Here is a 25960-nt window from a genome sequence, read left to right as displayed (position 1 = left end):
CCCCCCCAGTATACAGGGAAAATTGAAGCTCAAATCTCGAAATCCAAACATTAACAAAGCATCAAAGACAAACAACAATATCAAAACTAACTACCTCAACTACTGATTGCAACAAATTCAAACACTTCCGCCAGAAAGAAGTAGAAAGTAAAAAATTGCAAGCAAAGAGAACGGAAAAGTTCATCGGAAAGAAGAAGAAAATCCTGATCGAAGACCATACCTGACGGAGTTTTGCGCTTGCCAAAGAACAAACTCATAGCGGACGATCGGATTGTACGAAGAAACGGTGAATTGAGACAGCGGAAACGAATGTATCAAATTCTCACTAGATCAGAGCCAAGCTGATCAATCGTTTTGGTTCGATAATGGCTTCAAGAATCCTCCGTCTCTGGTCTCCTCAGAAACTTCCTTTACGCGGTATTGCTAACGCTAACTGGAATATAAAATAGAGAATTCTTCTTCCAATATGAAAATATCTCAAATCCACACGTCAGCAAATGGGAGTAGAAATTGTGGGCCCCACTCCATCTTCAGTTTTTTTTAGTTTTTGGATCCTTTGCGTGGGCCTAAATGGGCCGTGAAAATCTATGGGCTTCAAAGCTCGTTGAGTTTAGGTCCAATAGGGTGAACTAATTTTTGTCTAATATATATATTTTTTAATTCACAGCGAAAAAGAAAAAACTTAATTTAATATTTTACATTGATTTTAGTATTTAAGTTTCTTTTTTTGTATTCAATTAATTTTAAAACTTTTAATAATTATAAATATGTTTAATATTTTATTAAACCCGTTTAAATATTTATTAGACATTTTTATCTAAACGTTCATTATTTTAATTATAATTTAAAATTATGATTAGTAATGATACCGTCCACTAATTTAGGGAATGATCATGGGTTTATAAGTGAGAAATACTAACTCCATTGATATGAGGTTTTCGGGGAATCCCAAAGCAAAGCCACGAGAGTTAATACTCAAAGTGGACAATATCATACCACTATGAATAATCATGTTTGTCTCACAAGAATTAATCACTTTAATTTAACTAGAGGTTTCTCGGAGTTTTTATTTTTATTTTTTATTTTTAGGTTTGTTTGAAGTGATCTATGGTTAGGGTTTACGAGCGAATTGCATAAAAAATAAAATAAAATATAAAAATGAAAATATAATGTTCTCCATGACTAATTTTGTAATTTCTCAACTTGGTCTTTGGTGTATTGCTTTATTGACCAGCTAACTCTTTGATATAAAGGTTGTTTGGCAGCATGGTCTCCAACTACTTTCTACACACCATTTTATTTTTTATTTTTAATGTTATTTTAAAAAGGTGAATTTTCATTAATTTATTTAATTTTATTATTGGTTGTCTGAGACAGATCAAAAGGTGAAAATTCTCACTTTTGTGAATAAAAAACAATCAATTATTTGATTTTTATTATTGGCACTTTACTCTATATATCTACTCCCAATAATAATAATAATAATAATAAAAATATCTCTAAATTTTTATTTTATTTTCTCTAAAAAAAATTCAAAAATTCATTTTATAATTATTTATATTAAAAAAAATGTTCTTAAATTTTTAATAATGTTTCAAAAATACTTCGTTAAAAAAATATGGATTAAATTTTAGAGGTAGTATTAACCTCTTTAACCTTTATTTAAATTTTTTTTACCGTCAATATATGGATAGAAAATTATCTATAGACCTCTCTAAAATTATCTTTTTGATTAATTTTAAAAATTTATAATTATAAAATTATTTTTGAAGTAAAAAAAATAAAAGAAAAAAAAAAGTTTAAAATGCTTAAAACCTTGAGTGAAATACCTATTAAATTATATTTTTTAAACCCTTTTTAAAATTAATGCGTATTTAAAAAAAAAATATTAACAATTTAATATTTTTTATATTTTAAAAAGAAAAAAAAAAAAAAAAGTTCAGAAGGAGCATCGACCACGCAATCAGACTCCATTTTTTTGGTAGAGTGTGGTCCAAAGCTCACGCAGCTAAGCGCCATAGCCATAGCTTTGCCTGCCGATGTCACTGTGCGAGGAACAGGCTCACACTGTGTAACCCCAACGCCAAATCAAGCCACCAACCCGGTTTAATTTAACTCCCAACTTCAAAACCCGAATTCCCTTTTCAGGCCCTACATCTTCTCTCCTCCCTTAAATCTTGTGAATTTCCCCTTCATCAACTGACTCTGAACTTCAATTTTCAAATCCAGGGAAAAACCTGCAAAACCAACGGCAAGGGGAGATCGAGTTATGGTTTCTTATGTGAGTGCGTTACTCTATGGTGTCGGAGGTTTGATGGTCGCCGGAATGGCGTTACTGGTTGCCTTCCAGGAGAGATTGGTTTATGTGCCGGTTCTTCCCGGACTTACCAAATCTTACGCGATTAACCCGTCTCGGCTTCGCCTTGTTTATGAGGATGTCTGGCTTCGATCTTCCGATGGAGTCCGCCTTCACTCGTGGTTCATCAAGCTCTTCCCCGATTGCCGAGGTTTTGATTCTTATCTTTTCTTTTCTCTTTCGGTGCGTTGATTTTTGTGATGGGAGATTTTTTTTTTTTTTTTCAATGATTTTTCCAGTAGGGTTTTGGTGATTTTGTTGTGTTTGTTTCCCAATTTTTTTGCGACTCTGAGCTGATTTCTGGAACTCGGCGAGGTGGATCTTATTTGCATTTTGTGGTTGAATTATTTCATTAGTGATGGAGATGAATTCATTTTGTGTTCTGAAGTGGAGGGAAGAGCATGATGCTTAAATTTGTTGGGATGGTGGGTCGATCATTAAGTTTGGATGATTAGTTGCTCAAATACGTGGTAATTAAGTTTAACTCTAAATTATGGCGGATCCATTTTGGATTGGGGGAATTGAGGATGATTGAGAGGGTGCATGAGAGACTGTTGGATGGCTGGTGCACGATTTTTCTGTTGGAATGTAGAAGTTCTTTCAAATGTTTCAATAATGAAAGCCAAATAATGAACATGGAACTTGCCATTCATGTTTCTGGGTATCACATGCTGGATCTAAATGGGCAGTGGTGAAATTTAATCTGATTGTTGAAGGTTGAAGTGTTTAGGAGTTAGATTGAGCACAACCGAAGTGAAATTTTTCATTAGATCGATACAGGACTACTGTTAACTTGTAGAACTGTTATTTTCGAACTCTACCGAACCTTTGCTTCGAAAAACCTGCAACCACTTAGAGCTTAAATATGCATCAGTCCGATACAATGGCAGATGGAAATTTGACAAGAAGTTAGAACCTACAAGGGAAAATCTCCATTTCTTAAGTCACAATAAGCCTCAACCCTCTTAGGGGCCATTTAAAAATGGGGTGGTTCCCGATTCCTCTGTAGGAACATTTCGTTATCGCCTTGCACGCCACAAATGTAACAACAAGAAAGACAAAAGTTAGAAATATGATAAGATGGCTTCAATTTTCCCGATACCCCGCCGCGTCTGGAATCAGTAATTTTTCCTGGTTATTTTTATTAATTGTATATTTGTTTGTTTTTCCCCCTCCGAGTCTCCGACAGCATAATTTACTGTCCTCTGCTTCTTACTTTTCTTTTCCCTCACTGGGCTTCCGTATGTACCTTAATGTGAGGTAACTTTTCAAGACTTACATTGTGGTGCTACTGTTTTGCAGGTCCTACCATCCTTTTTTTCCAAGAGAATGCTGGAAGTATCCTGATTGTTATGACCATCTCTGTGGACATCAGACATGAGAAAATTCTTTTTAACTAGATTTTCTAGCTCGTTTGAATCTTCATACTTCCTAGATTAGAATTTCGTTCATAATGTTGGCTAAATAAAATAATTGTCTGTGAAAATTATTAATACGTCGATGATTTCTTGGGTTCAATTACTATTTGTTTACCTTGACTTCCTGCTCTAGACATTGCCCATCGTCTTGAAATGGTTCGCATCATGATACAAAGGTTACAGTGCAATGTTTTCATGCTTTCATATAGAGGGTATGTTATTTTACATAAATGTGGCAAGTGTTTCCTTTGTTCTTTTAATACATTTCTGCATTAATATGTTCATTGATATATACTGCTGCTACTTTAATGAAATGGTCACTGATGCCCTATGACCTCAAGCAGTTATGGAGCAAGTGATGGTTATCCTTCTCAGCACGGAATTACTCGAGATGCTCAGGTGTGCTTCGGGTTTAATTCTTTTTTCTATTCTGTCTTTTCAACAAGAGTACTTAAAAACGTTACGATTTTGCTTTACTTGAGTAGGCTGCATTGGATCATCTTTCTCAAAGGACTGATATTGACACGTCTAGAATAATAGTGTTCGGAAGGTCACTTGGGGGTGCAGTTGGAGCTGTTCTTACCAAAAATAACCCTGACAAGGTACGGTTGGTTTTTTACAATCTAAATGTTCAATGTCCAGTGTTGCAAGGGATTTTTTACTGTTATAACCTACATTAGAATATGTTAAATTGATCTTCTTTGACTTTTTTGTGCCTTTTATTCTGCATTTTGTTGTTTGTTTACCAGATTCTGAATTGCAGGTTGCCGCACTGATATTAGAAAATACTTTTACATCAATTTTGGATATGGCTGGAGTTTTGCTACCCTTTCTAAAGTGGTTCATTGGAGGCCCTGGATCAAGAGGTCCCAAGGTTCTTAATTTTCTTGTGCGTTCTCCATGGAGCACCATTGACGTAGTTGGCAAGGTCAGGCTTAAACAACAGTGATCCAAAACTTGTTTTTTTGACCAAAAAAACGTACATTCTTAATCTTATTGGCATTATTTGCTCGCTTTAGTTTTAATTAGCTCTCTTTGAAATCATATCATTGCAGATTAAGCAGCCAATTCTTTTCTTATCTGGATTACAAGATGAGATGGTTCCCCCAACCCACATGCAGATGCTGTATGCCAAAGCAGCTGCTCATAACAACCGTTGTCTCTTTGTCGACTTTCCCTCCGGCATGCATATGAACACTTGGTTAGCTGGTGGTGATCATTACTGGAGAACAATCCAGCAGTTCCTTGATAAGAATGTACTGGATAATAGAGAAAGTGAATCATCAGGAGACGACAAAGGTTCGAAAATTCTTATTTAAGAAAAAAATAGAGTATCTTCCATGAATTTTTCTGCATACCTGATGATGAAACTTCTTTCCCTCAAGTTCTTAGTAAACAGAGCATGATAGATCATTCAAATGGAAGAAATATAAAGAAAAGATGGGAGTGGTTGAAAATCATACTCATGTTCTTTTTAGATTCATCCACATTTCTGAATCTTAGAAACACTTGACACAATTCACCATATCTTGTGGAATGAAGATAACCAGACTCTTGAGTATAAGCATTGAACTGTTCGTTTGCCATACATCCATATTTCTGTACCTTGGATTACCCATTACATTTCCTTTTTGGTATCGCATTGTTTCGTGTTTCTGGAAGCAGGAACCGACGCAAGCTTTAACCCTCTTGTCTTTGATTGTTTACGGATCGTTATTACTGGTTTCAGCTTTTGGCAGTAGATGAGTTGCTGGGAAATGGGGTTTAGAATTATATTGATTTGGTGTGTTCTTCTCCAAATTGATTTTGGCATATCCAGGAACTAGAAGCTCCCTGTCGTCTCTTCTCTGAGAAGTTGGCTAGTAGAGAAGAATCATCAGAGCTAGTGGAATGTGCTGCTGTAGTAATCAAATATTCACTTGTAGGCCTCTTTTTTTGGGTCTTTTTTTTTTTTTGGTTTTTAGGGTTGTATGGCAGAGTCTGAGAGTGCCCTTTGATATGTTCTATCAAAGACTGCAACTAATTTTAGTTGTATGATAATTTCCAAGGCAAATAGAAAGAAAAAAAAATGAAGCCAAATTTTTGTTTTTATGTATTATGCATTTGAAATCAAATGCTGTTTGCCTTTGATTCTCAATTTGATGTTTTTGTTGAATTGGGAATTTGATTGAGAAGAAAGGGACAGAAGTTGTGATGTGCTTTTACCTTCTTAGTGTCTCTGGAACTTATTATCATTATTTCACAAAATTCAATAGAAGTCAACTTCAACCCGACCTACCCAACCCATAAAAGTTGTGTTTGGGTTATAATTTTTTCGATTTAGATTGGGTTATGTATTTAGAAATCGATAACTTCGAGTTAGTTCGTAGGTAGATATTTTTTCATTTGTAAATAACGTTAGTGATACGTTGGATCTGACAACTTAGTTGGGTTGTGAACTTGATTTTAGTTGCTCGGGTTGCCAACACAACTCAACAAACCCAAAATTTTAGATCTAATTGAGCTGTGAACTTGATTTAAATTGCTCAAATTGCCAACACAACTCAACAAACCCGAAATTTTGGATTGTGAACTTGATTCAAGTTGCTCAGGTTACCGATCCAACCCCATCCAACCTGTATATGCCATCAACTCGCCTTTAAATAATAGTATCTTTGGGCGGTTTTCACATGCTTATAATAGTAACTTTCCCTTTCGGGATTCAACCCGACATTAAAATGGAAATAAATTTTCATTCGATTAAATACCAAATCATCTCAATACCAAGGCTTTAAAATAATTTAAAAAAAAATAGTAATAGATGTGAATAATATATGATAATAGTTGCCAACTTCTTTATTCTTGGTGCCTAAAAGTACTAAATATGAGCAACAAGAACACAAAATACTGTACCAAATACTTAAAAATTAAAAAAAAATAAAATAAAATTACATCACACTAAATACAAATTTTGCTTCCATAAGCTAACCCAAAAAAGAGGCCCTCTAAAACTACAAGACCGTTGGAAAAAAAAACCAAATGAATATAAGAAATACCACTGCAAAGGTGATGGTTTTCTGAACCCATGATCACACTTGGGGAACATGGGTTCTAGACAAAGACCCCTCTCTGTGTCGATATGACACGAGAGGCAAAATAAATTCGACCCAGACGACCATCCGAACTCGGTCGCTGGGTCGATGGAATTTGATATGAACTATACACATGAAATGGTGACAAACAATGAGTATATGCACAGGAACACTTGATGTTGTAAGTTTTTCACCATGATCGTCGTGATCACATAGGCATTACTACTCTGCACGTTGAAGCAAAAACCCGAACCCTGAGTTTTCGCGTATCAGCGGTGGAGGATCGATGTCTGTTACGTCTACTTGTTTCATTGATTTGGAGATGTCATCCACTGAAAATGGGATGCTGAATCCAGAAGAAGCAGGATCAAATAATGGAACTCAAACCATACATAATTCACTGGCAGGCTATAGCAATTTGAATGAAGATTGTACCTAGAGTCATCATCTAACAGGAATGAGCTAATAGCATTGTTGGAGTCTTCGGTCATCAGTTTTCGCATACTCGAAATAACCTGTTCTTCGAAAAGTGGTATCAGAATAAAGATAAATCTACAACGATCCGAGAATCCAGAGAATCAAACGAAGCAGTCATTCGAAAGCTAAGAGAGAACGAATTCGACGAAGGTATCCCGAGAATCAAACGAAACAGTAATTCAAAAGCTAAGAGAGAATGAATTCGACGAAGGAATCCCGAGAATCAAACGAAACAGTAATTCAAAAACTAAGAGAACGAATTCAACGAAGATATCCCGAGAATCAAACGAAACAGTAATTCAAAGGCTAAGAGAGAACGAATTCAACGAAGATATCCCGAGAATCAAACGAAACAGTAATTAAAAAGGTAAGAGAGAACGAATTCAACGAAGGAATCCCGAGAATCAAACGAAACAGTAATTCAAAAGTTAAGAGAGAACCAATTCGACGAAGTTAACGTACTTCCGAGGATACACTATGTGTGCCGTATTTGTCATCCCAGTACATAGTACTGATCCTATATAACTGTTGTATGCTAAGCACCTGAGAAGCAGAGCATATAGAATAATATGGATTAAAGGCTGAAACCATTTGCAAAACAAGAGACAAAGAAGCAGAGCACTAACAGGACATAGGTCTTTAGTTATCTCGTTCAACGTCTTTTTCGGTTTTTGATGTATGACCTGAGAAGGACAGGAGTTCGTATTAAATAAGGTACACATAGTCGTAGATAATAGAAGAATCGAGGTTATCGACAAATCTTACAAGGAATCCAACAGCCTGCCTAATATGCTTTAATTCGTCCCAAGCCGAGCCTGCATACTGTACAGGACGAGGTCGTTACGAACGACAAATAAATGATCTTAAGAGAATAAACTAAACATCACTTTGTGATTACTGACTTCCTCAGTTGCCCCAGAACACCATTGATCTAATTCAGACAAGCCAGCTTTGACATACTCTCCATTGCTGAACGAACAACACTCGCGCCGCAAAAGAAGGCTGCAGAACGAATTAAATTGACGTCTTAAACTTTTGGAAGCGAAAAAAATCGACATTTGGCCTGTAAATACTCGATGCAATTGCAAAATGTCAAGTATGAATACATTACCTGTTGAATAGTTGAACGTTAATAAACGAGAATATCTGAGTGAAGACTTTGCGGACTAAGAATGCAGGAACCTGACAAAATCGGCCATAAGATTGCGGCTATACGAACGATAAAGATGATAGATGTTGTTAAAACTTAGAACTCAAGAACTCACATAGTTTGCTTTCATGATCTTCAAATAATTGTTTAAACTTTTCACAATGCTTTGCCAATGAGCAATTAAGGCCTGCTGAGCAATAGCGTTAGCTTGGGAGCGTCCTTTCACTAAGCTTGCTCGTGACGTCCTAGGAGCCTGCATTGAAATGAATAAATGAAGCTCCGGCTCATCGACATAACGTTCTAACAGCAGTTTCTTTATCGTCCATTGTTGGAGGAATGATAAGATTTGAGAGCTACCTGAATACATAATCCAAGTAAAGGCGAGATCTCTTTCTTGAGGTTGTCTCTTATCATTCCATATATTTTCTCCAGGAATGCTGTAAGCTGTTGCTTAAACAACAGAGCTGGATACTTTGCCTCGACCTGCCGAAAATCGTCCAACCTACCGAGCCCCCGGCTACTTAGAAATGATAGTCCAGCACTTTGTGGAGAAGCCCTTAATCCCTATAACGTGCAGAGCGGAAACGAGAGGTGATTAAGACGGAATAACAAAAAGTATAAAGGCCTGAAAGAATATAGATAGTTATTGTACTTGAGACATCCTTCCAAAAAGAGAAGAAGAAGCAGTTCTCCTTCTCTGAGGGGTCAAGCTAGCAGCCCCACTTGCTTTGAGAGTGTGTTGAAGAAGCAACAATAACGTCGACGTATTCGATAACCAATAAGTTAATACGTCATTGTTATCCTGGACCTTCAGCAGAGTGAAAACTACACGTGTCAACGATACGTAGATGACTTTCATTTATCTCGATTACCAGACAAGCGTTACAGTGCTAATGCTCACCTCTATGGATGAAGCTATTGTTTGAATGATTCGATCGAATATGCTCGTTCTTTCGACTTCGAACGACCTCCAGTGAAGAAGACATTTGTATATAACACAAGCAGCAACTGGTTTGCCTCCAGAAAATCCCAAATCCTGTGTTATGCACTTCACTAGCAGGTCTTGGTTCTCCTGAACACGATAATCCGTCACAAGAAACAAACTAATTAATCTCGAACACCAAGAAGAACACATTTGCTCTCAGGTTTCTTCTTCTTACCTGCTGCTTTTCATTAAGCGATTTCTGTGGTTTTTCCTCTGATTCAGGTTCACGTATCGTCGATAATGCTAGAGTTGTATCCTGATACGCAACGTGTACAATTTAAGATATATGAGAAGTTGTTCTTTTGTTATCATAAAAATTAATTTATCTTACAGATGATACTTTGGCTTCTCCATGTGGAATGTTTCCATTCTCTGGTGTCCTCTGAAATTTCAACCAAAAATTGGTGGGGTTTCTTAGAATTCATAGTTTATCTGAAAAGACCAAAGTATCATATGAATATCATCACGTTCTACCTGAATGATCACCGACTTCGGTCTCGCAGATAAAGCTTTTCCTGTTGGCGACATGGTCAAGGCTTGCTGACGAAGTACCTGGTTCTCTGATTCGGAATTTGAAAGCTTCTCTTCAAGCCTGATGTAGAGAAGATAGTTTCATGTTATTGACTTTAAAGCATATATAAGAAATTTCGTACAGTCGAGAGAAGGAATCACGTGACCGGAGTTGACACCACCAGATAAAGAAATCGGACGAGCCAGGCATATTAAAGTAGCACAATACCGTGTCGAAACTCAATTGGATATAAATAAAAAATAGAGGCAAAGATCTAATCTCTTACGAACCTCTGCACCGACTCCTGAAGTTGATCCACCTTTTGGTCTGCATCTTGAAGTTTTTTAGCCAGCTCCACATTTTTCGCTTCAGCATCTGTACATGCTTTTCTCGCCTCTTCGGATGTCTTTTTCTCTGACAGCAGCAAAGCCTGTAAATCTCCGGGTTAGAGTATCCTCGAGATTCGAGAAAAAAATTTAAGAAACTTTACCATTGAAAAAGAATTAATGATCAACCCCAGACCCGATGCCCTCTTATCCCCCATTATATTTCCTCGGATCGTCCAAGATTGCAAGATTGAGCACACTGTGACTAGCTTATTGCTCTTACGGTAGCGCAATAGCAATCAGCCTCACCTCGTCACCATTAATTCGACTGAACTTATATACCATAACAGCACTAGAAATCAAAAAAGAACCCGTGCCACTCATCGCAAACTTCTTGATCAATTAGGTGCGGCGATTTAGGTTTATTATGCATATAGTGATGAAATATTCCCTACCAAAAAGTACCAATCGGCTAAATAGTTGTAACCTACCTTCAAACTCTCCACCTCAGCCATTAAGGAATTGATTTTTTCAGTATCCTCAACAAAAACAGGAGTTTCCTTGACGACCGGAGGCGCTTCTTCAATAGCTTTCTTGGCCGCCTCTCGCTCTTTGATAACTTGAGCGTTGGCTTCTTCAACTTGTAATTGCATACCGTGCAAAGCGTCTTGTAATTTGGCGATTTCCTGGGCTTTCTCCTCTTCCAGATCAGTCTAAAATTCAAAGGGAAAAACAAGCATATGAATTGCTGCTGAATGAGTACTTCGTTTCACGAACCGAGATCCACATGTTACAATACACGAGAAAATAATCAAGAAATTACCCTCAGCCGCTTCTCGAGTTGCAAGCGCCATGTAAGTTCTTCTACACGTTTTTCTAATTTGTCTTTTGCTTCTTTGAGTGCACCAGTTTCCCTTGCAGCCTTCACGCATATAAATATATATATGAGCACCTTAGTTTATTCCTCACAGCGTTCTTCATTCAACAGTTATCCTAACTACAATACAAATATTAGACCAAAAAAGTGACAAGCTTGAACCATTTTCAGTTGTCTTAGCTCCTTTCGTGCAACTCGTCGCCTCCAACCACATTGTGTGTATAATGCAGCCTTTTGGAGTCTCGTATAGTAAGAATATGCCATGTGACAACGCCAACGTGCCTGCAAGTCACCGAAGAAAAGTTAGAATCCCCAGACCAATTATCTAGGAGCTTCAAATTAACTTAGTAAAACATAAACGCCCTAAACAAAGGAGAAACAGCACCTGAATGATAATTGCTGCCTTCGTACGCTTCCTAAATCTGAACTCATCACGAGCCTTCATCGCCCTTAACCCTGTTTGCAATGTGGTTGCAGATGAGAGCAAATCTAAGTACGACTTCCTGGCAACATGTCGCTTGAAACACTTCTGGATTCTTAAAGCTGCTGCTTCCTGTCTCAACTGCTCGAAGAGTTTTCGAGCCAATACACCTGATTATAGTTTGAAACAAACATACATTAGAACTTCGAACTAGATACCCAACTCTTGAAAGGGTTAAGAGATTTAGACCATCTCTTTCCAGCAAGTCATGACTACCAAAAGGAAAAGATATAAAGCAAGATTATTGCATAAGTTCTTATTGTAACATCCCTTGGGCATCAAATCAACTCCCTCAAACATTTACAACTACATTTACAACTACCACCCCAAGCTCACTACTAGTAGATATTGTCCTCTTTAGGCTTTTCCTTCCGGACTTCCCCTCAAGGTTTTAAAACGCGTCTACTAGGGAGAGGTTTTCACACCCTTATAAAGAATGTTTTGTCCCTCTCTCCAATCAATATGGGATCTCACAATCCACCCCTCTTCGGGGCCCAGCGTCCTCGCTGACACTCGTTCCTCTCTCCAATCAATGTGGGATCTCACAATCCACCGCCTTCAGGACCTAGCGTCCTTGTCAGCACTCGTTCCTCTCTCCAATCGATGTGGGATCTCACAATCCACCCCCCTTCGGGGCCCAGCGACCTTGCTGACATTCATTCCCCTCTCCAATCGATGTGGGATCTCACAATCCACTGCCTTCGGGACTCAGCTTCCTTGTTGGCACTCGTTCCTCTCTCCAATTGATGTGGGATCTCACAATCCACCCCCCTTCGGGGCCCAACGACCTCGCTGACATTCATTCCCCTCTCCAATCGATGTGGGATCTCACAATCCACTGCCTTCGGGACTCAGCTTCCTTGTTGGCACTCGTTCCTCTCTCCAATCGATGTGGGATCTCACAATTCACCCCCCTTCGGGGCCCAGCGTCCTCGCTAGCACTCATTCCCTTCTCAAATCGATGTGGGATCTCACAGTCCACCGCCTTCGGGACCCAGCGTCCTCGTTGGCACTCGTTTCTCTCTCGAATCGATGTGGGATCTCACAATTCACCCTCTTTCGGGGCCCAGCGTCATCGTTGGCACACCACCCGGTATCTGGCTCTGATACCATTTGTAACAGCCCAAGCCCACCGCTAGTAGATATTGTCCATTTTGGTCCATTATGTATCATCGTCAGCCTTACGGTTTTAAAACGCGTCTGCGGTTTCCACATCTTTATAAAAAATTCTTCGTTCCCCTCTCCAACCGAGGTGGTATCTCACAAATTCTGTTTCTGGCCATCATAATTTCTCAAAAACCGTCCAAATACTTGACCACCAAAGAAGAACAGCTCTTCATGGAGAAAGTGAGGTTAATCTAAAGGAACTTGTCAGTCAAGGAAGGCATCATGAACTGAGGTAAAAAATCAGCAAGAGTTTCTCCCAAGAACTTCTCACAGAGGAGCAATTAACTAACAAGTGATTAGGACTCTCATTTTTCACATAAAACCAATTAAATCCACCTACATAAATATCTTCAGCCCCGAACACACATACTTCCTAAGAGATTTGAAGAAAATACCTCGAGTAAATGATTGCACTTGTATAGCAGCTTTACGTAATGCAACGAACTCCTTGCGTGCAATAAATGTTCGAATTTGCATTTGAATAGTTCGGGCAGCGTTGCTAAGCATCTCTGTTCTCTTTGCATCCAGAGAAGCCATCTGGCCAGCCCTCAGGAAGATTTTTGCCTTACCAATCTGACCAACCAAAGAGATAACAGATAAATTGGTCTCCGCCCGAAAACGGCAGGTTTCAGAAACCTCCTAGGAGATGCCCAAAACCTCCAGATACTAAAAAGCACTCAGAAGCTTTCATATGAGATTCTCGAGTCCCAAACAAGTATTATCGTTCATACTAAAGAAAAACGTATTATTATCATTTGTAATAGAATCGAGTACTTGGATACCCAACACCACGAAAGCACATAGAACCTAAGCTACCCGACTCAAAATTCGAAAGGATATATATTTAAACACAATAGAAGGATGAGGTTTTCCATACTCCACATATATTAAAGGCTTGAAATTAGCAAAGTTGAGTAGATACACAAAAAATCCCTGCTCTAGCAGTCATCCAACAATTTTTTTTCACACAGCTGAAATTATCAGCAAAAGGGATTGGTTAGTGAAGCGATGATTCGACTAAGCAAAAGAAACGAGAATTTCTTAGTTATTGAAATATCTTGGGAGCCAACTTTTTCAATCTACCAATCCCATTGGCTTTCAAGACGTTAATTTCATAAACGATATGGGCGTGTTCGAGCCATATGATTCAAATCCAACCAAAGCAATAGTTAAAAGACATAATGAAATCACCTGATAACCTTTCAATCCCATTTTATCCAGGATCATCTGGCATGCTACCTTGTCGTCATAGCTGCATAGATGTGCACAAAGAATATAGGAAACTTATTTCCCCTATTTTTTCTTTAATTTTGTTAAGAGAGAACTATGTCACATAGAGTAGTAAATTGACTCACTTCCCATCCAGAACTTCAGGTGCAAGAACCCCGAAACGTAGGAGGAACTCATAAAATGTTCTTCTCGTAGGATATCCAGCACAGCTGATCCTTATTGCTTCAAGAACACCCTAAATAGTATAAAAGAACCACATAAGATTAACAAAAAGAGTAGGTTATCCTATAGCTAAATCTTTTAAAGGATAAAACCAGATAAAGTCCAGGCGTACAACAGAGCAAAACGACACCGTATAGTATACTCACACCACAACGTAATTGCTGGATAACATTTGAGTTCTCGAATATAGCAGGCTTGAGCACATTATTTGGCTTGACACATCTGATATAGTGAGGTTCTGTCGAATTCAAGGTCTCCATTAAAGATTGAAGTTGCAACTGCACAATTAAGAATTGTAAAATTTAGATTAGACACTAACTTCAAAAAAAGATGAACGAAGAAAAGAAAAGAGCAATCGTACCTTAAAACGTGAACCGATGGAAGAAAATTTTGAGGATTTTGATGATTCCTCTGGTTGAGGAGGAAATAGAGCTCTAGCAAAGGAGCATTTTGAGGCTGTCAATAAGGCCTGATGCTCTGCTACCACATAGTCTTTGTTTTTGTCCAAGAATAGATCTGCCAAATAAGTCACCTGAAGCATTTTTGGAACTTTTGAGAGGGGATGAATTTAAGCATGAAGCAAAAAAAATAAGAACAAACTTAAGATATTGACCTCTCCTGCATAATGAGATATTGTGAAGCTAGTACGAGATAGCTTAGGCTTAATGAAGCGCTTGTTGTTCTTGAACGTCTGGTATAACTTCTGAGCGAACGTTTCGTGTGTAGATTTAGGAAACATGCTGTATGAATCAAAAACAATGAAACATGAGAATGGAAGGATGAATCAAGATCATTTGGACATTATATCATAAAATTAGTAAACACCATGGAGTAGATGAAACAGTTAATACTGATTAAAATTAGCTGCCATACCAGGCCTCATCCAGAAGAGCAATAATTCCTCCAGGTTTCTGTGAATGAAGAGCTGTATTTTAATTACTTAACTCTTATAAGATATATAACAGTGTAGATAGAGATGGCAAGAAGAGTTGCACACCTTTTCAATAAGATCCAAGACATCCTGGTTATCAACAAACTCAATATAACTCCAATTGATCTCCTCTTTGGTATATTCCTCCTGCTCCATTTTGAAAACGTGCTGCATATACACAATTAACCAAAAACTTCAATCGAGTACGTAGGTAGTGTCCTATGTTGAATCTTACACATCCAAGTCAACCAACCTGATTGAAATGTTGCTGCAGTTTTTCATTTGTAAAATTGATGCAGAACTGTTCGAAGCTGTTAGAAAAAGAATCGATCAATTGCAAGAAAACATAAAAAATCTAACTCGAGAATGCACAAGTGACCATTACCTGTTGAATTTAAAACTCTCAAATCCATATATATCCAGAACTCCAATCAATGATTTAGAATTTGGGTCTTGTCCAATTGAGTTGTTAATCTTCTCCACGAGCCTACAGGAAAGGTTTGAAAAAGAACGGAGAAGAGTCAAGAACGATAAATCATTCACATGCTGACTCCTGAAATATCCTTCTAGGTTGATAAATTACTGATAGAGAAGAAGAAAATGAACGGGGAAGGAAGGTCTAGAGGTCTGAACCCAACCTCAGGACTAGAGAGATTAGATTACCAGTCGAAGAGCCGTGAATAGATTGTTTTAGCCAAGGCATCCCTACTACCCAATGCAGCAACAGGATCAAGAGTTCGAGTTATAACTTCTTCTGGCGTTACCATAACACGTTGAATCAGTGCATCTTCCAAACTCTTTGCATCACACCTAAATTAAACATTTAGAAAATGATAGCTTTTGAAGTATTAATAATGACTAAAACATCTTTTGTGGAAATTTTCAGGGAACGAACTTAAGCAATTCGGCAGTGGTATTGAGATGGAATCTGGATTTTTCGTCCTTAATGACTGAAGAATCAATCTCTTCTCCCTTTGCAAATTCAACATTTCCAAGATGCAAAATTGCAGCTACAACCCTAAAAATTGCCTCCTGAAATGGATTATTTATTATCAAAATTTGGATGTGATAAGAAGCACGAGTACACCAAAAATTACTGAAAGCTAACCTGCTCCTCCTCGCTGATTCCAACTACATCCATCGCTCTTCTGGTCGCAAGATATTCATGGGCATCGTTGATTCCATCCAACTCAAAGCATTTAGATTGATTTAAGTAGTGGAACGATTTAGGGTCTCCTAATTTATACTTCTCCCTTTCCTGGATTTTGTTGATGCATAGATTAGAATCAGAGGTATAAGTTACCGTCACGTGCGGATCATTTACGATTTTAAAGTTGAACATTATACCTCAGGAGGAGCTGCACAGAGAAGGTAAAAGCAATGATAGTTTCTTTCAGGATCTGAGATCTGACATACTCGAGACCTTTCGAGCAAATAAGTTCTGACAGCTGCCCCAGATATTCTCCCACTCTTGTCAAATTGGATCTCAACAAATTTACCAAAGCGACTGCATTTCACACCAAAATTATTAACTATTGCATAAACTTTTTGAATAAGTGTGCAGCATTTAAGAATGTTCTGTCCCTTGCACAAGAACATTCGGTGATAGTGAATATATATCGAGCATCGAGGCTTGGATGACCATCAATTATAGAAATGATTATAAAGTTGATATTCTCACAGATAAATTACATATTCATAGACATGTGAAAAGTACATCAATTTCAAATTTCATGGAGCTTGCTACAAACAAATGTGAGAGGAGAAAATTGAATGATTTCTATTCAATATTAAACAATCGAAACATACTCCTCGGAATAGAAAAACTCACCTTGAATTATTGTTCCTAACAGTTTTCGCATTGCCAAATGCTTCAAGAACTGGATTGGACTGGGAGGATATAGAAAGAAATAAACATCACAGGCTTCAATTATGAGAGTGACAGTAGTTCTCTATTATGCATAGTAAAAAGATCCTTATCTTACTTCCAGGACTTGTTGTTCAACTGTTCGTCCTTCCACTCCAGATCGGCCTCCAAGGTATGCAAGGTACCGCATGAGCATCTTCGTGGTCTCAGTCTTACCAGCACCACTTTCTCCACTAACTAGAATTGAATTGCTTTTTCCTTCATTAATCATTGCCCTACAATGGACAGAAGAAGCTAGTTAAGCCAAAACGGTGGAGGAAACGCACGGTTAACTACATTTTCCACCTAAATCAAAGTTATATTGCCACCCAAATTCTAATGGAAGAAACGAAATACACGCCTTTGTAAAACCTTGCTAACCCATAACAAAAATTTAGATTCTACGAATATTAACAAGTAGCAACGAACAGAAGTTTTTGTCAAACTTCATTCTTTTCGGTCTTTTTTCCATCAAGTTTATGACGGTGTGAGAATGCATGCATGGAAGCATTAGTAGATGCCCGACAAATTAATCTAAGATCACAACTAAACCAAGAAATCATAGGCTTCACGACAACTAAAGGATAAAAAAGTTTATTGAATTGTTACTTAAGCTACTTAAAAATTTCGAAACTAATGAGTAGTCCCCATCTGTTATCCCACATGTAATAGCTCAAAGTCACCGCTAGCAGATATTGTCATCTTTGGGCTTTCTCTTCTAGGCTTCCTCTCAAGGTTTTAAAGCGCGTCTGTTAGGGAGAGGTTTCCATACCCTTACACAAGGAATACTTCGTTCCCCTCTCCAACTGATGTGGGATCTCACATCCACCCCCTTGGAGGCCCAGTGTCCTCGCTGGCACACCACTCGATGTCTGGCTCTGAAAGACGCGTTTTAATAACCTTGAGGGAAAGCTCAAAAGGGAAATCCCAAAGAGGATAATATCTGCTAGCGGTGGACTTGGGCCGTTACACCGCATCTATCCCCCGTTCCTAAAGAAAATCCAAAATAAGAAAAGGAAGCTTACCTGTATGCCACTTCAGCAACTGCAAAGACATGAGGACTTAGTTCTCCAAATCCAGCTCCTTTGTATTGTTCCATCATGTGAGTATCATACAGATGGGGTAATCTTTGGAATGGATTTATGGCAATAAGTATATTTCCAGTGTATGTCTGCAAGGATGTTAAAGGTATGATATGCAATTTATACAAATCTCCGTTATCTGGAAATATTCTTACTGTATTCACAAAGAGAGGAGATAATGATTTCCTACATAGATTTCATTGAGTTCATATCTGGTAGCCAAGTTGCTCAGAACTCCAGGTTCATGCAAGTATGACAACTTTGTCATGTCATCGACACCTGCAGCAGGTGCTTCGGTATCCTTGGGGAATATTTTTGATATATTTGCAACAACCTGCAATCAATAGTCAAGTATCAGTCTAATGGGCCCAGCTTCGATCGTCATTTCAAGAAAAATTATTGAACCAAATCAAATGCACATGCACGAATTGTCATACTATTGACCTAAGAAGCACATGTACAAATACGAGATATGAATACGACACAACATGGACATGACAACATGTTCTTTTTTAAAAATCTAGGATACGGACATGACCCGACACATTTATTAAAAAGTCAATAAGTTTATGGATTTATATGCTTGAAAAATGAGTTTGATGTATTTCGTTCTCAGGCTATATTATTTTTGTCCTATATCATTATGTGCCTATTTAGTTTACTTTGTGCAGCTAATGTGTATCACGCATCTATTGTGCTAACAAGTGTTCGTTATTCCTTAAATTTAGCATTGAAACATGCTGACATGAATATTAATTCATGAGCTGAGTGCATGACTCACCGTCTTCCCATTTGTAGTCCGGACGTGAATTTCCTCTCCATTGATACGAAAAACTTCACCATCAATCCATGCTAGTTTTGGATCTTCAATCCAGACATGAGAACCAACAATGATGTTAACTGGTCCACTCTGCTTACAGAAACGTGGTAAAAGGCATATTAGTGTTCGAAGAGTAGTAACATTCAGTTCAATAAACATATGCAATCGAAAAGACTATCATAAACATAATTTTTACTTCATCCTAATATAAATCAACAGAGGTATCTAGAGCATGAATTTCACAAAAGAAAAAAAAAGAAGATACTTTATCTTCATAAATTGCACTTGGGTGAAACTCTCTTAATTATTTTCTCCTCTTCTCTACTTTTCACTTTTCAATTCTTGTCATCAATACACACACGAGCACTCGCAATGCATAAGAGATAACAAGTAATACCCAAGTAATCATATAGTTAAAGATGGAACATGTCGTAGAGACGATGATCATAAGAACGAATTTATGGCAACAACACCAGGAAGAACTCTAATAGCAATCATAGCTCGATGACAAATGATAACTATAAAATTTTAGCACATTCCAACTTAACAAAACTATTAGGTTATAAACCATAAAGATTGAGTTCCATTGAGACCACTAAAAGAGTATTATATCAACATCGCTCAAGAATCCTACCGTTTATATGAATCAACGCTTACCTGAACCTAACTCTAAATCAATCACTAGGTACGTTAGTCGAATATTACACATTTGGATGAAAAGGCTTGAAAAATGGCACAAAGTAAATGATTGTCACAAGTCAACAAAACACCAACAACCATTTGATTTACAAGCCAATTCAAAATACCGATCGAAATAATCACTTCGTTTATTTGCACCGAACCGAAAAATCGGCCGAATTGGCTGTTCTCTTTCTTATTATCCAGAGGTATTCCATATTACAATCTAGCGTATTCAATTTAAACTCATAGTTGGAAATGTCCCTGATGTTAATCCCTAATCTGGAGGAGTAGAAATGAAACCATCACGGATTAAGAACATAGTTTGAGCTCAAAAAAATGGCGTCAGAACCACATTCCATTGAAAACTCCACCCAATAGTACAAGTTCAAAGTCCAAATTCAACTTTATTCTCAAAAAAAAAAACGAAAGCAGCATGCTATCCAACCAACATACAAAGAATTCAAGTCAAAATGGTCATAAAGCCGAGTAAATCCAGCAAATTACAACGTCAACAAAACAAATATCAATCATTTCATTGACGTTACCATGGCGATTATGAACGGCGATCTTCCGTGTTAACTCATCCAAGACAGAAAGGAGTCAAAAGGAACCAAATACTCGACGACCCAGATCGGACAAAACGCACAAGTACCCACAAAGCTTCACCAGCTGATATAGCCAAAAACAAACCCACAAGAGCTGGAGTTCGCAAAAGGGTATCAATAAAATCCCCTCAAAAGAACTTCCTCCGCCGCAAACTCATCCGAAACAAACGGAACCAGACACGGAAAGCTAGATCGGATTGAAGCAGCTGAAGGGTAAGAAATGGAATACCAAATATCGACAAAACAAATACAGAAGGTTGAATTGGGAACTTAAAAGAAGGCGATAAACAGAGAGAAAGGAAGAAAACAAAGCTGCCGCGAAGTTTTTTTTGTTGTTCTTCCTTCTTTTCTATGTGGGTTACCCTTTTTTTTTTTTTCCCAAAGCTTCTGGTTCTGAGGTGAGATTGTTTTGTTTATAAACTAAGGCGAAAAGGTTGAAGCAATTCCTTTGGGTGTGAAGGGGGTTTCTCTCTCTAGGCTGTGCTGTAAGATTTCTCTCTCTAAAAGTTAAAATTTTTTTGTTCAATTTGATTTTGGGGAGTATTCTGTTTGTTGGGTTTGTGAGATGGTGGCGTTGGTATAGAAGAGAGGGCTGCTGGTTAGTTCAACATTCGTGGCCTCCGTATACCGTGTGTCTCAATTAGTCATTATTATGCTCTAAACCCGACATTAGAGAGCTAATCAAGGAGGCTATGGTTTTTGCCCTTGTTTTTCCTTTTATTTACGTCAATTGCCATCGCAGCTTCTTGGGTTTTTACCGCCGCCACCATTGGCCGTTTTACCTGACGTTAAAATTCAATTATTTTTGTAATAAATTTGTTTTTTTTATATATTTAACCACTTACTTTGTTAATAATTTCTACTTGTAAGTTATAATAAACTGAATTTAATTTAACTAATATGAATTATCTACCCAACCGTTAGTGGTTTGAATTTTAACCGTCCATAACCACTTTTCTTGGTCTTCTCTAGTTGAACTGATGTTAGCCGTCTAAACTTTGATTTTAAATTTTTGAACACTCGATTTCGATAGCCGGCTTTTCTCTATTTATTTGATTTTTGATGGAGGAAGCGACAAAAGTTTTGAGAATTCAAGAGAAGGTCACGACAAGATGAGCCGTTTATCATCACGATAGGGCAGGACATGTATATCTCGATAGTAGTCGTGGCATACCTTCCGGATCGAGGGTCCCCCGATAAACACAATATAGGCAAAATACCAGCGGGGGAGGAGGCCCTTTCATGTTGTTCTTACTTATAAATGAGAGTGTTTCATAGTGGGTTGTATTACGGGTCTCAAAATGAAAAGTTTTCGTTAGGATTGCTATGTTTGCATCCCTTTTAATCGAAGTTGCCTCATGCACGACCGTCGTATTGATGGATCCGATTGCATAATCTCCCAAGGAAGTCCCCTAAATAAGGTTCTAAAGTCTAGTGTATTAACATGTCTATAGCCCTTTTCATTATTCAGTCTGGCTTCAAAGTTTTGGTGCGCTTCTTTCTCCTGTAATAAAATTTGGGGTCCATTGCCCTTGATTCCAAATCTAGGTAGCAAATGAACGCTGATAACAAGTTGGCAACAGAATAATGTCGCTGATTCATGACTAAAAAGACAAGCAACTTGACATAGAAGTAGAACGAATATTAGTGTGGGCAACAGCTATGGATGAAGCGGTGGCACCGATTGCTTTCTAGAAAACTACTCATTGTCCTTGCCTCCCTGCATCTGTCTGCTTCAAATGTAATCGTACAGGGAGATACTCTTGTCATCGGATACACTAGCCTGTCGCCCAGCCTCCACACCAGCCCCATCGGATACTCTTGTTGACTCTGGCAAATCGGATGTCGACGAAAAAATTGGCCGAAGGTTTCTTCGAAGGAAAAATTAGCGGAAGTAAAAGGAGAGAGAGAGAGAGATTCGCTGGTAATGCTGAAGACTCGATATCTTTATTTTACATCCGTTGAATGGTTTAAATAATAAATCTAATTACAAAAATAGAAAAACTAAATATACAAAAATAGAATAAGTGGACGAAGACTCCGCCACTCTGCCAAAACAATGGCCCCTAGAATCACGCTCCTCCATTCGCGTGAACTCATATGTTTTGACAAACCTAACTAAATAAGGCAGAGCTTTTATTTAACAATCTCCTCCTAAAAGCTGTACCTTATTATTTGAACTCCGATCTTTGAGCGTAGTTCTTCAAATTTCACCCGCGCCAGGGATTTGGTGAAAATGTCTCCAAGTTGTTCCTCTGTTCGGATGAAATCAATTTTGATGAGCCCTCGATCTGCACATTCTCGAATGTAGTGGAATCTGGTTTCTATGTGCTTGCTCCGGTCGTGCAAAACTGGATTTTTGATCAGGGAGATCGTAGCTTTGTTGTCTATGTATAGCATTGGTGAATCGCTTTCTCTCCCGATGAGTTCTTCCATTAGTCGTGCAAGCCAGATCCCTTGAGTTGCTGCCATCGAAGCGGCGATGTATTCTGCTTCGCAGGAAGACAAAGCAACTACCTTCTGTTTTGTTGATTGCCAGCAGATCGCGCCGCCTGAGAGAAAGTAGATCATTCCGCTGGTGCTCTTACGATCATCAACGTCACCGGCCATGTCACTATCGCTGTAGCCGACCAGTTTGAGTTTCTCCTTTTCGCTCCCAGCGCAGTATCTTACGCCCCAGCCTCTGGTTCCGGCTACATAGCGCAGGATGCGCTTGACAGCCACTAGATGCTCCTCCCTAGGTGCTTCCATAAACCTGCTCACATATCCAACAGAATAAGCAAGATCAGGACGAGAGTTTACCAGATAGCGCAGACTCCCGACAATGCTGCGGTAATTGGTGGAGTCGACTGTCGTCGTAGTGCCGGCCTTCCTTAGTTGAAGTCGGGCCTCCATTGGCGTCCTGGTAGGATTACTGTCCACAAGCCCAGTTGTGTCCAGCAGCTTCCTCGCGTATGCACTTTGGCAGATGGAGATGCCGGAAGAGTTCTGTTGCACTTCGATGCCGAGGTAGTAGCTGAGCACACCGAGATCGCTCATCTCGAAGTTTTTCGACATCTCCTTCTTGAACCTTCCGAGGACTCCCACGTCGCCTCCAGTGATTATGAGGTCGTCGACGTACACTCCCACGATCAGTCGCTTTTTGCCGTGGCCGTACGTGTACATGCCATGCTCAGAGGCACAACGTTTGAAATTCAGTGACAGTAGGGTACTGTCGAGCTTCGCGTTCCAGGCTCGTGGGGCTTGTCGAAGCCCGTAGAGTGCTTTGTGCAGGCGCAGTACCTTATTAGGGTTGTCGTTATCCAGGAAGCCAGGTGGTTGTCGAACATAGACGGTCTCCTTCAACTCTCCGTTAAGGAAAGCAGACTTTACGTCCATATGGTGAACCTCCCAAGAGTGATGTGCTGCAATTGCCAGCAGGAAACGAACGGATTCTAACCTTGCTACTGGCGCAAATACCTCTTCGAAATCCACTCCTTGCTTCTGGACGTAGCCCTTCGCCACCAGACGAGCCTTGTGCTTCACAACTTCTCCTTTTTCGTTGCGCTTCAGTTTGAAGACCCATTTGAGCCCTATGGCTCGGTGTCCCGGTGGCATATCCTCCAGACTCCACGTCTGGTTCTCAGTGATGGATGTCATCTCCTCCTGCATTGCCTTCCGCCAGCACGGGTTCTTTTCTGCTTCGGCGAAGGTGTTTGGTTCATCTGCACTGACGGCATGTAGTTCGGCCACTTCCTCGAGCTCGCGCGCTGCTAGTCCAGGTGGTTCACCTCCTCCCACTAGGTCATCCATCCTCCGGTACCTAGCCTCCAGATCAGTATCGTGATCGGCATCCAGCGTCGAATCCGCAGTCCGTGGTGTTGCGAATTCCACTGGTTCAGGTGGTGCACCTGCTGGCGGCGGTGACGTCTCCTGATGCTGGGCTCCTCCTTCTTCAGGCTCGGTGACGAGGTACTCCACCGTGAATTGATTTGGATTACGGTCTGTCTCGATCACGTCATTCCACTGCCAGAAGGTGCTTTCGTCGAAGACGACGTCGCGAGACACGTGAGCTCGCCCCCCCACAGGATCATAGAGTCTGTACGCCTTGCTCCCGGGTTCGTAGCCGATGAAGACGACCTTCAGCCCCCCGGGATCGAGCTTGGCGAGATGAGGACGTGTTACCTTCATGTATGCGACGCAGCCGAACACGCGAAAATGATGTACTGTTGGTTTTTTGTTGTACCAGGCTTCATATGGCGTCTTCCCGTCGAGGCTTCGGGTTGGTGACCGATTGAGGAGATAAACAGCCGTCATTACTGCCTCTCCCCAGAATCTCCCAGGCATCCCGGCCGTCACCAACAATGACCTCGCTGTCCCGACAATGGTCTGATTTCGGCGCTCTACCACTCCGTTCTGTTGGGGGGAGTAGGGCGCCGTTAGGTGCCGTTGTATGCCGATCTCGTCGCAGTACTTATTGAAACTTGCCGAGGTGAATTCTCCGCCTCGGTCTGTGCGCAGCACTCGCATCTTCTTCTCACATTCGGCCTCCGCTCGCGCTTTAATGCGCTTAATCGCCTCTGCCGCCTCACTTTTCGCTTGCAGCAAAGTCAGCCACATGAAGCGGCTTTTGTCATCGACTAACAGGAGGAAGAGACTCTTACCGCCTGGGGTCGCCGGCTTGATGGGCCCGCAAATATCGCCGTGTACAAGCTCCAATGGCTCATCGGCTCGGTAGGCTGTTCGAGACGGAAAGGGTGTGCGCCTCTGTTTGCCGATGAGGCACCCGTCGCACAGCTTGTTCACGCCTTTGATTTCTGGCAAGCCGTGCACCAACTCCTTCTTCTGTAGCTTTTCTAGGGCAGGAAAGTTTAAGTGTCCGTACCTTGCGTGCCACCTCCAAGATACCTCTTCGGTCTTGGCCGAGAGGCTAACGGGTTGGTCTATCTCTAACTCCAGGATGTAAAGACGGTTTGTGGTGCGCCTTGCCTGCGTGAGCAGCCGTCGTTGATTATCGCAGATTTTCAGTAGTCCGCGCTCGATGGAAATGAAGCAGCCTGTCTCATCGAGCTGACCCAGGCTCACAAGGTTAGCCTTGAGCCTCGGGATGAAGTAGACGTCGGTCAGCTTGCGATGCTCGCCTCCCTTACTGACGAACAGGATGGTGCCGCGCCCTTCGATCTCGACGACGGAGCCGTCGCCGAATTTCACCGTCCCACGGATCCCCGAGTCGAGCTCGGAGAACGCAGATCTAGCCCCGGTCATATGGTTTGTTGCCCCTGTGTCAAGGATCCATTGCTGGTGCTCGTGTTGCTCGTCCCTTTCGCCGATCTGAGCGAACACTCGCTCCTCCTCCAGTTGAATTGGCTCCCCAGTTGGTGCCAGCTTTGCTACGCCCAACTGGAGCTCTTTCTTGGGTTCAACATCGTCGTCGGATTTGGAATCGAAATTGGGGACGCATGCGGTTACCATGAAGAGAGCTGGCTCGTCCTCCTCGGATTGAGCCACATGGGCCTGGGCCTTTTCGGCCTTCTCCTTATTCCTCAGCTTGCTCCAGCAATTTCTGCTCAGGTGTCCTCTCTTCCCACAGTTCGAGCATTGGATCGGCCTGCCATTGGTCGACTCCTTCTTTTGATTCCCATCTTTCCCGCGCGTGCGCCCGTGGGACATCCATGGCTTCTTACC

The 25960-nt window shown here is 40.1% G+C and overlaps 3 protein-coding genes and 1 long non-coding RNA gene across 9 annotated transcripts in view; 1 reads left to right on the top strand and 3 right to left on the bottom strand.

Annotated features, from left to right (window-relative positions):
* The window catches only part of LOC111441086 (vacuolar protein sorting-associated protein 2 homolog 1), a 2458-nt gene extending 2005 nt beyond the window's left edge, over positions 1-453 (bottom strand). The window contains exon 1 of the mRNA XM_023078004.1: positions 221-453. Within this exon, the coding sequence (XP_022933772.1) occupies positions 221-257 (37 nt within the window). The 5' untranslated portion in view covers positions 258-453. The remainder of the gene's footprint in view (positions 1-220) is intronic.
* A 1549-nt stretch (positions 454-2002) lies between these two features.
* LOC111441076 (protein bem46-like) lies at positions 2003-5982 on the top strand. Of its 3 annotated transcripts, XM_023077986.1 has the most exons (9): positions 2003-2104; positions 2230-2507; positions 3659-3694; positions 3908-3986; positions 4119-4173; positions 4260-4376; positions 4538-4702; positions 4830-5073; positions 5594-5982. In XM_023077986.1, exons 2-9 carry the CDS (start codon positions 2270-2272, stop codon positions 5623-5625), a joined length of 966 nt encoding a protein of 321 aa, XP_022933754.1. In that variant the 5' UTR covers positions 2003-2104; positions 2230-2269; the 3' UTR covers positions 5626-5982. The 3 variants fall into 3 exon arrangements, with proteins under 3 accessions (XP_022933754.1, XP_022933756.1, XP_022933755.1); XM_023077988.1 differs by lacking the exon at positions 2003-2104 and having other exon boundaries at positions 2155-2507; positions 5504-5982; XM_023077987.1 differs by lacking the exons at positions 2003-2104; positions 5594-5982 and adding an exon at positions 5149-5388 and having other exon boundaries at positions 2155-2507; positions 4830-5106.
* A 602-nt stretch (positions 5983-6584) lies between these two features.
* On the bottom strand, positions 6585-20833 carry LOC111436922 (myosin-17-like). Its single transcript, XM_023074717.1, has 39 exons — positions 20237-20833; positions 18972-19100; positions 18381-18524; positions 18134-18279; positions 17188-17344; positions 17034-17092; positions 16550-16709; positions 16311-16460; positions 16098-16234; positions 15866-16012; positions 15588-15689; positions 15456-15513; positions 15269-15370; positions 15145-15182; positions 14885-15011; positions 14633-14803; positions 14418-14549; positions 14175-14284; positions 14011-14071; positions 13215-13392; positions 11557-11762; positions 11334-11453; positions 11118-11216; positions 10786-11007; positions 10259-10398; positions 9932-10049; positions 9789-9839; positions 9633-9713; positions 9374-9544; positions 9125-9280; positions 8830-9036; positions 8588-8725; positions 8434-8504; positions 8225-8324; positions 8088-8144; positions 7949-8005; positions 7785-7865; positions 7281-7360; positions 6585-7191 (listed from the first exon to the last, which is right to left on the bottom strand). Exons 1-39 carry the CDS (start codon positions 20237-20239, stop codon positions 7068-7070), a joined length of 4590 nt encoding a protein of 1529 aa, XP_022930485.1. The 5' UTR covers positions 20240-20833; the 3' UTR covers positions 6585-7067.
* A 900-nt stretch (positions 20834-21733) lies between these two features.
* Positions 21734-25960, bottom strand: part of LOC111432971 — an 11171-nt gene continuing 6944 nt past the window's right edge. For all 4 annotated transcript variants that reach the window (XR_002708712.1, XR_002708711.1, XR_002708713.1 and 1 more), the window contains one exon: positions 21734-22124. This is a non-coding gene — a long non-coding RNA (uncharacterized LOC111432971). The remainder of the gene's footprint in view (positions 22125-25960) is intronic.

The sequence above is a fragment of the Cucurbita moschata genome, unplaced genomic scaffold (genome assembly GCF_002738365.1).
Source record: "Cucurbita moschata cultivar Rifu unplaced genomic scaffold, Cmos_1.0 Cmo_Scf00003, whole genome shotgun sequence".
Taxonomy (NCBI): Eukaryota; Viridiplantae; Streptophyta; class Magnoliopsida; order Cucurbitales; family Cucurbitaceae; genus Cucurbita; species Cucurbita moschata.
This window is presented reverse-complemented; position numbering and strand designations above follow the sequence as displayed.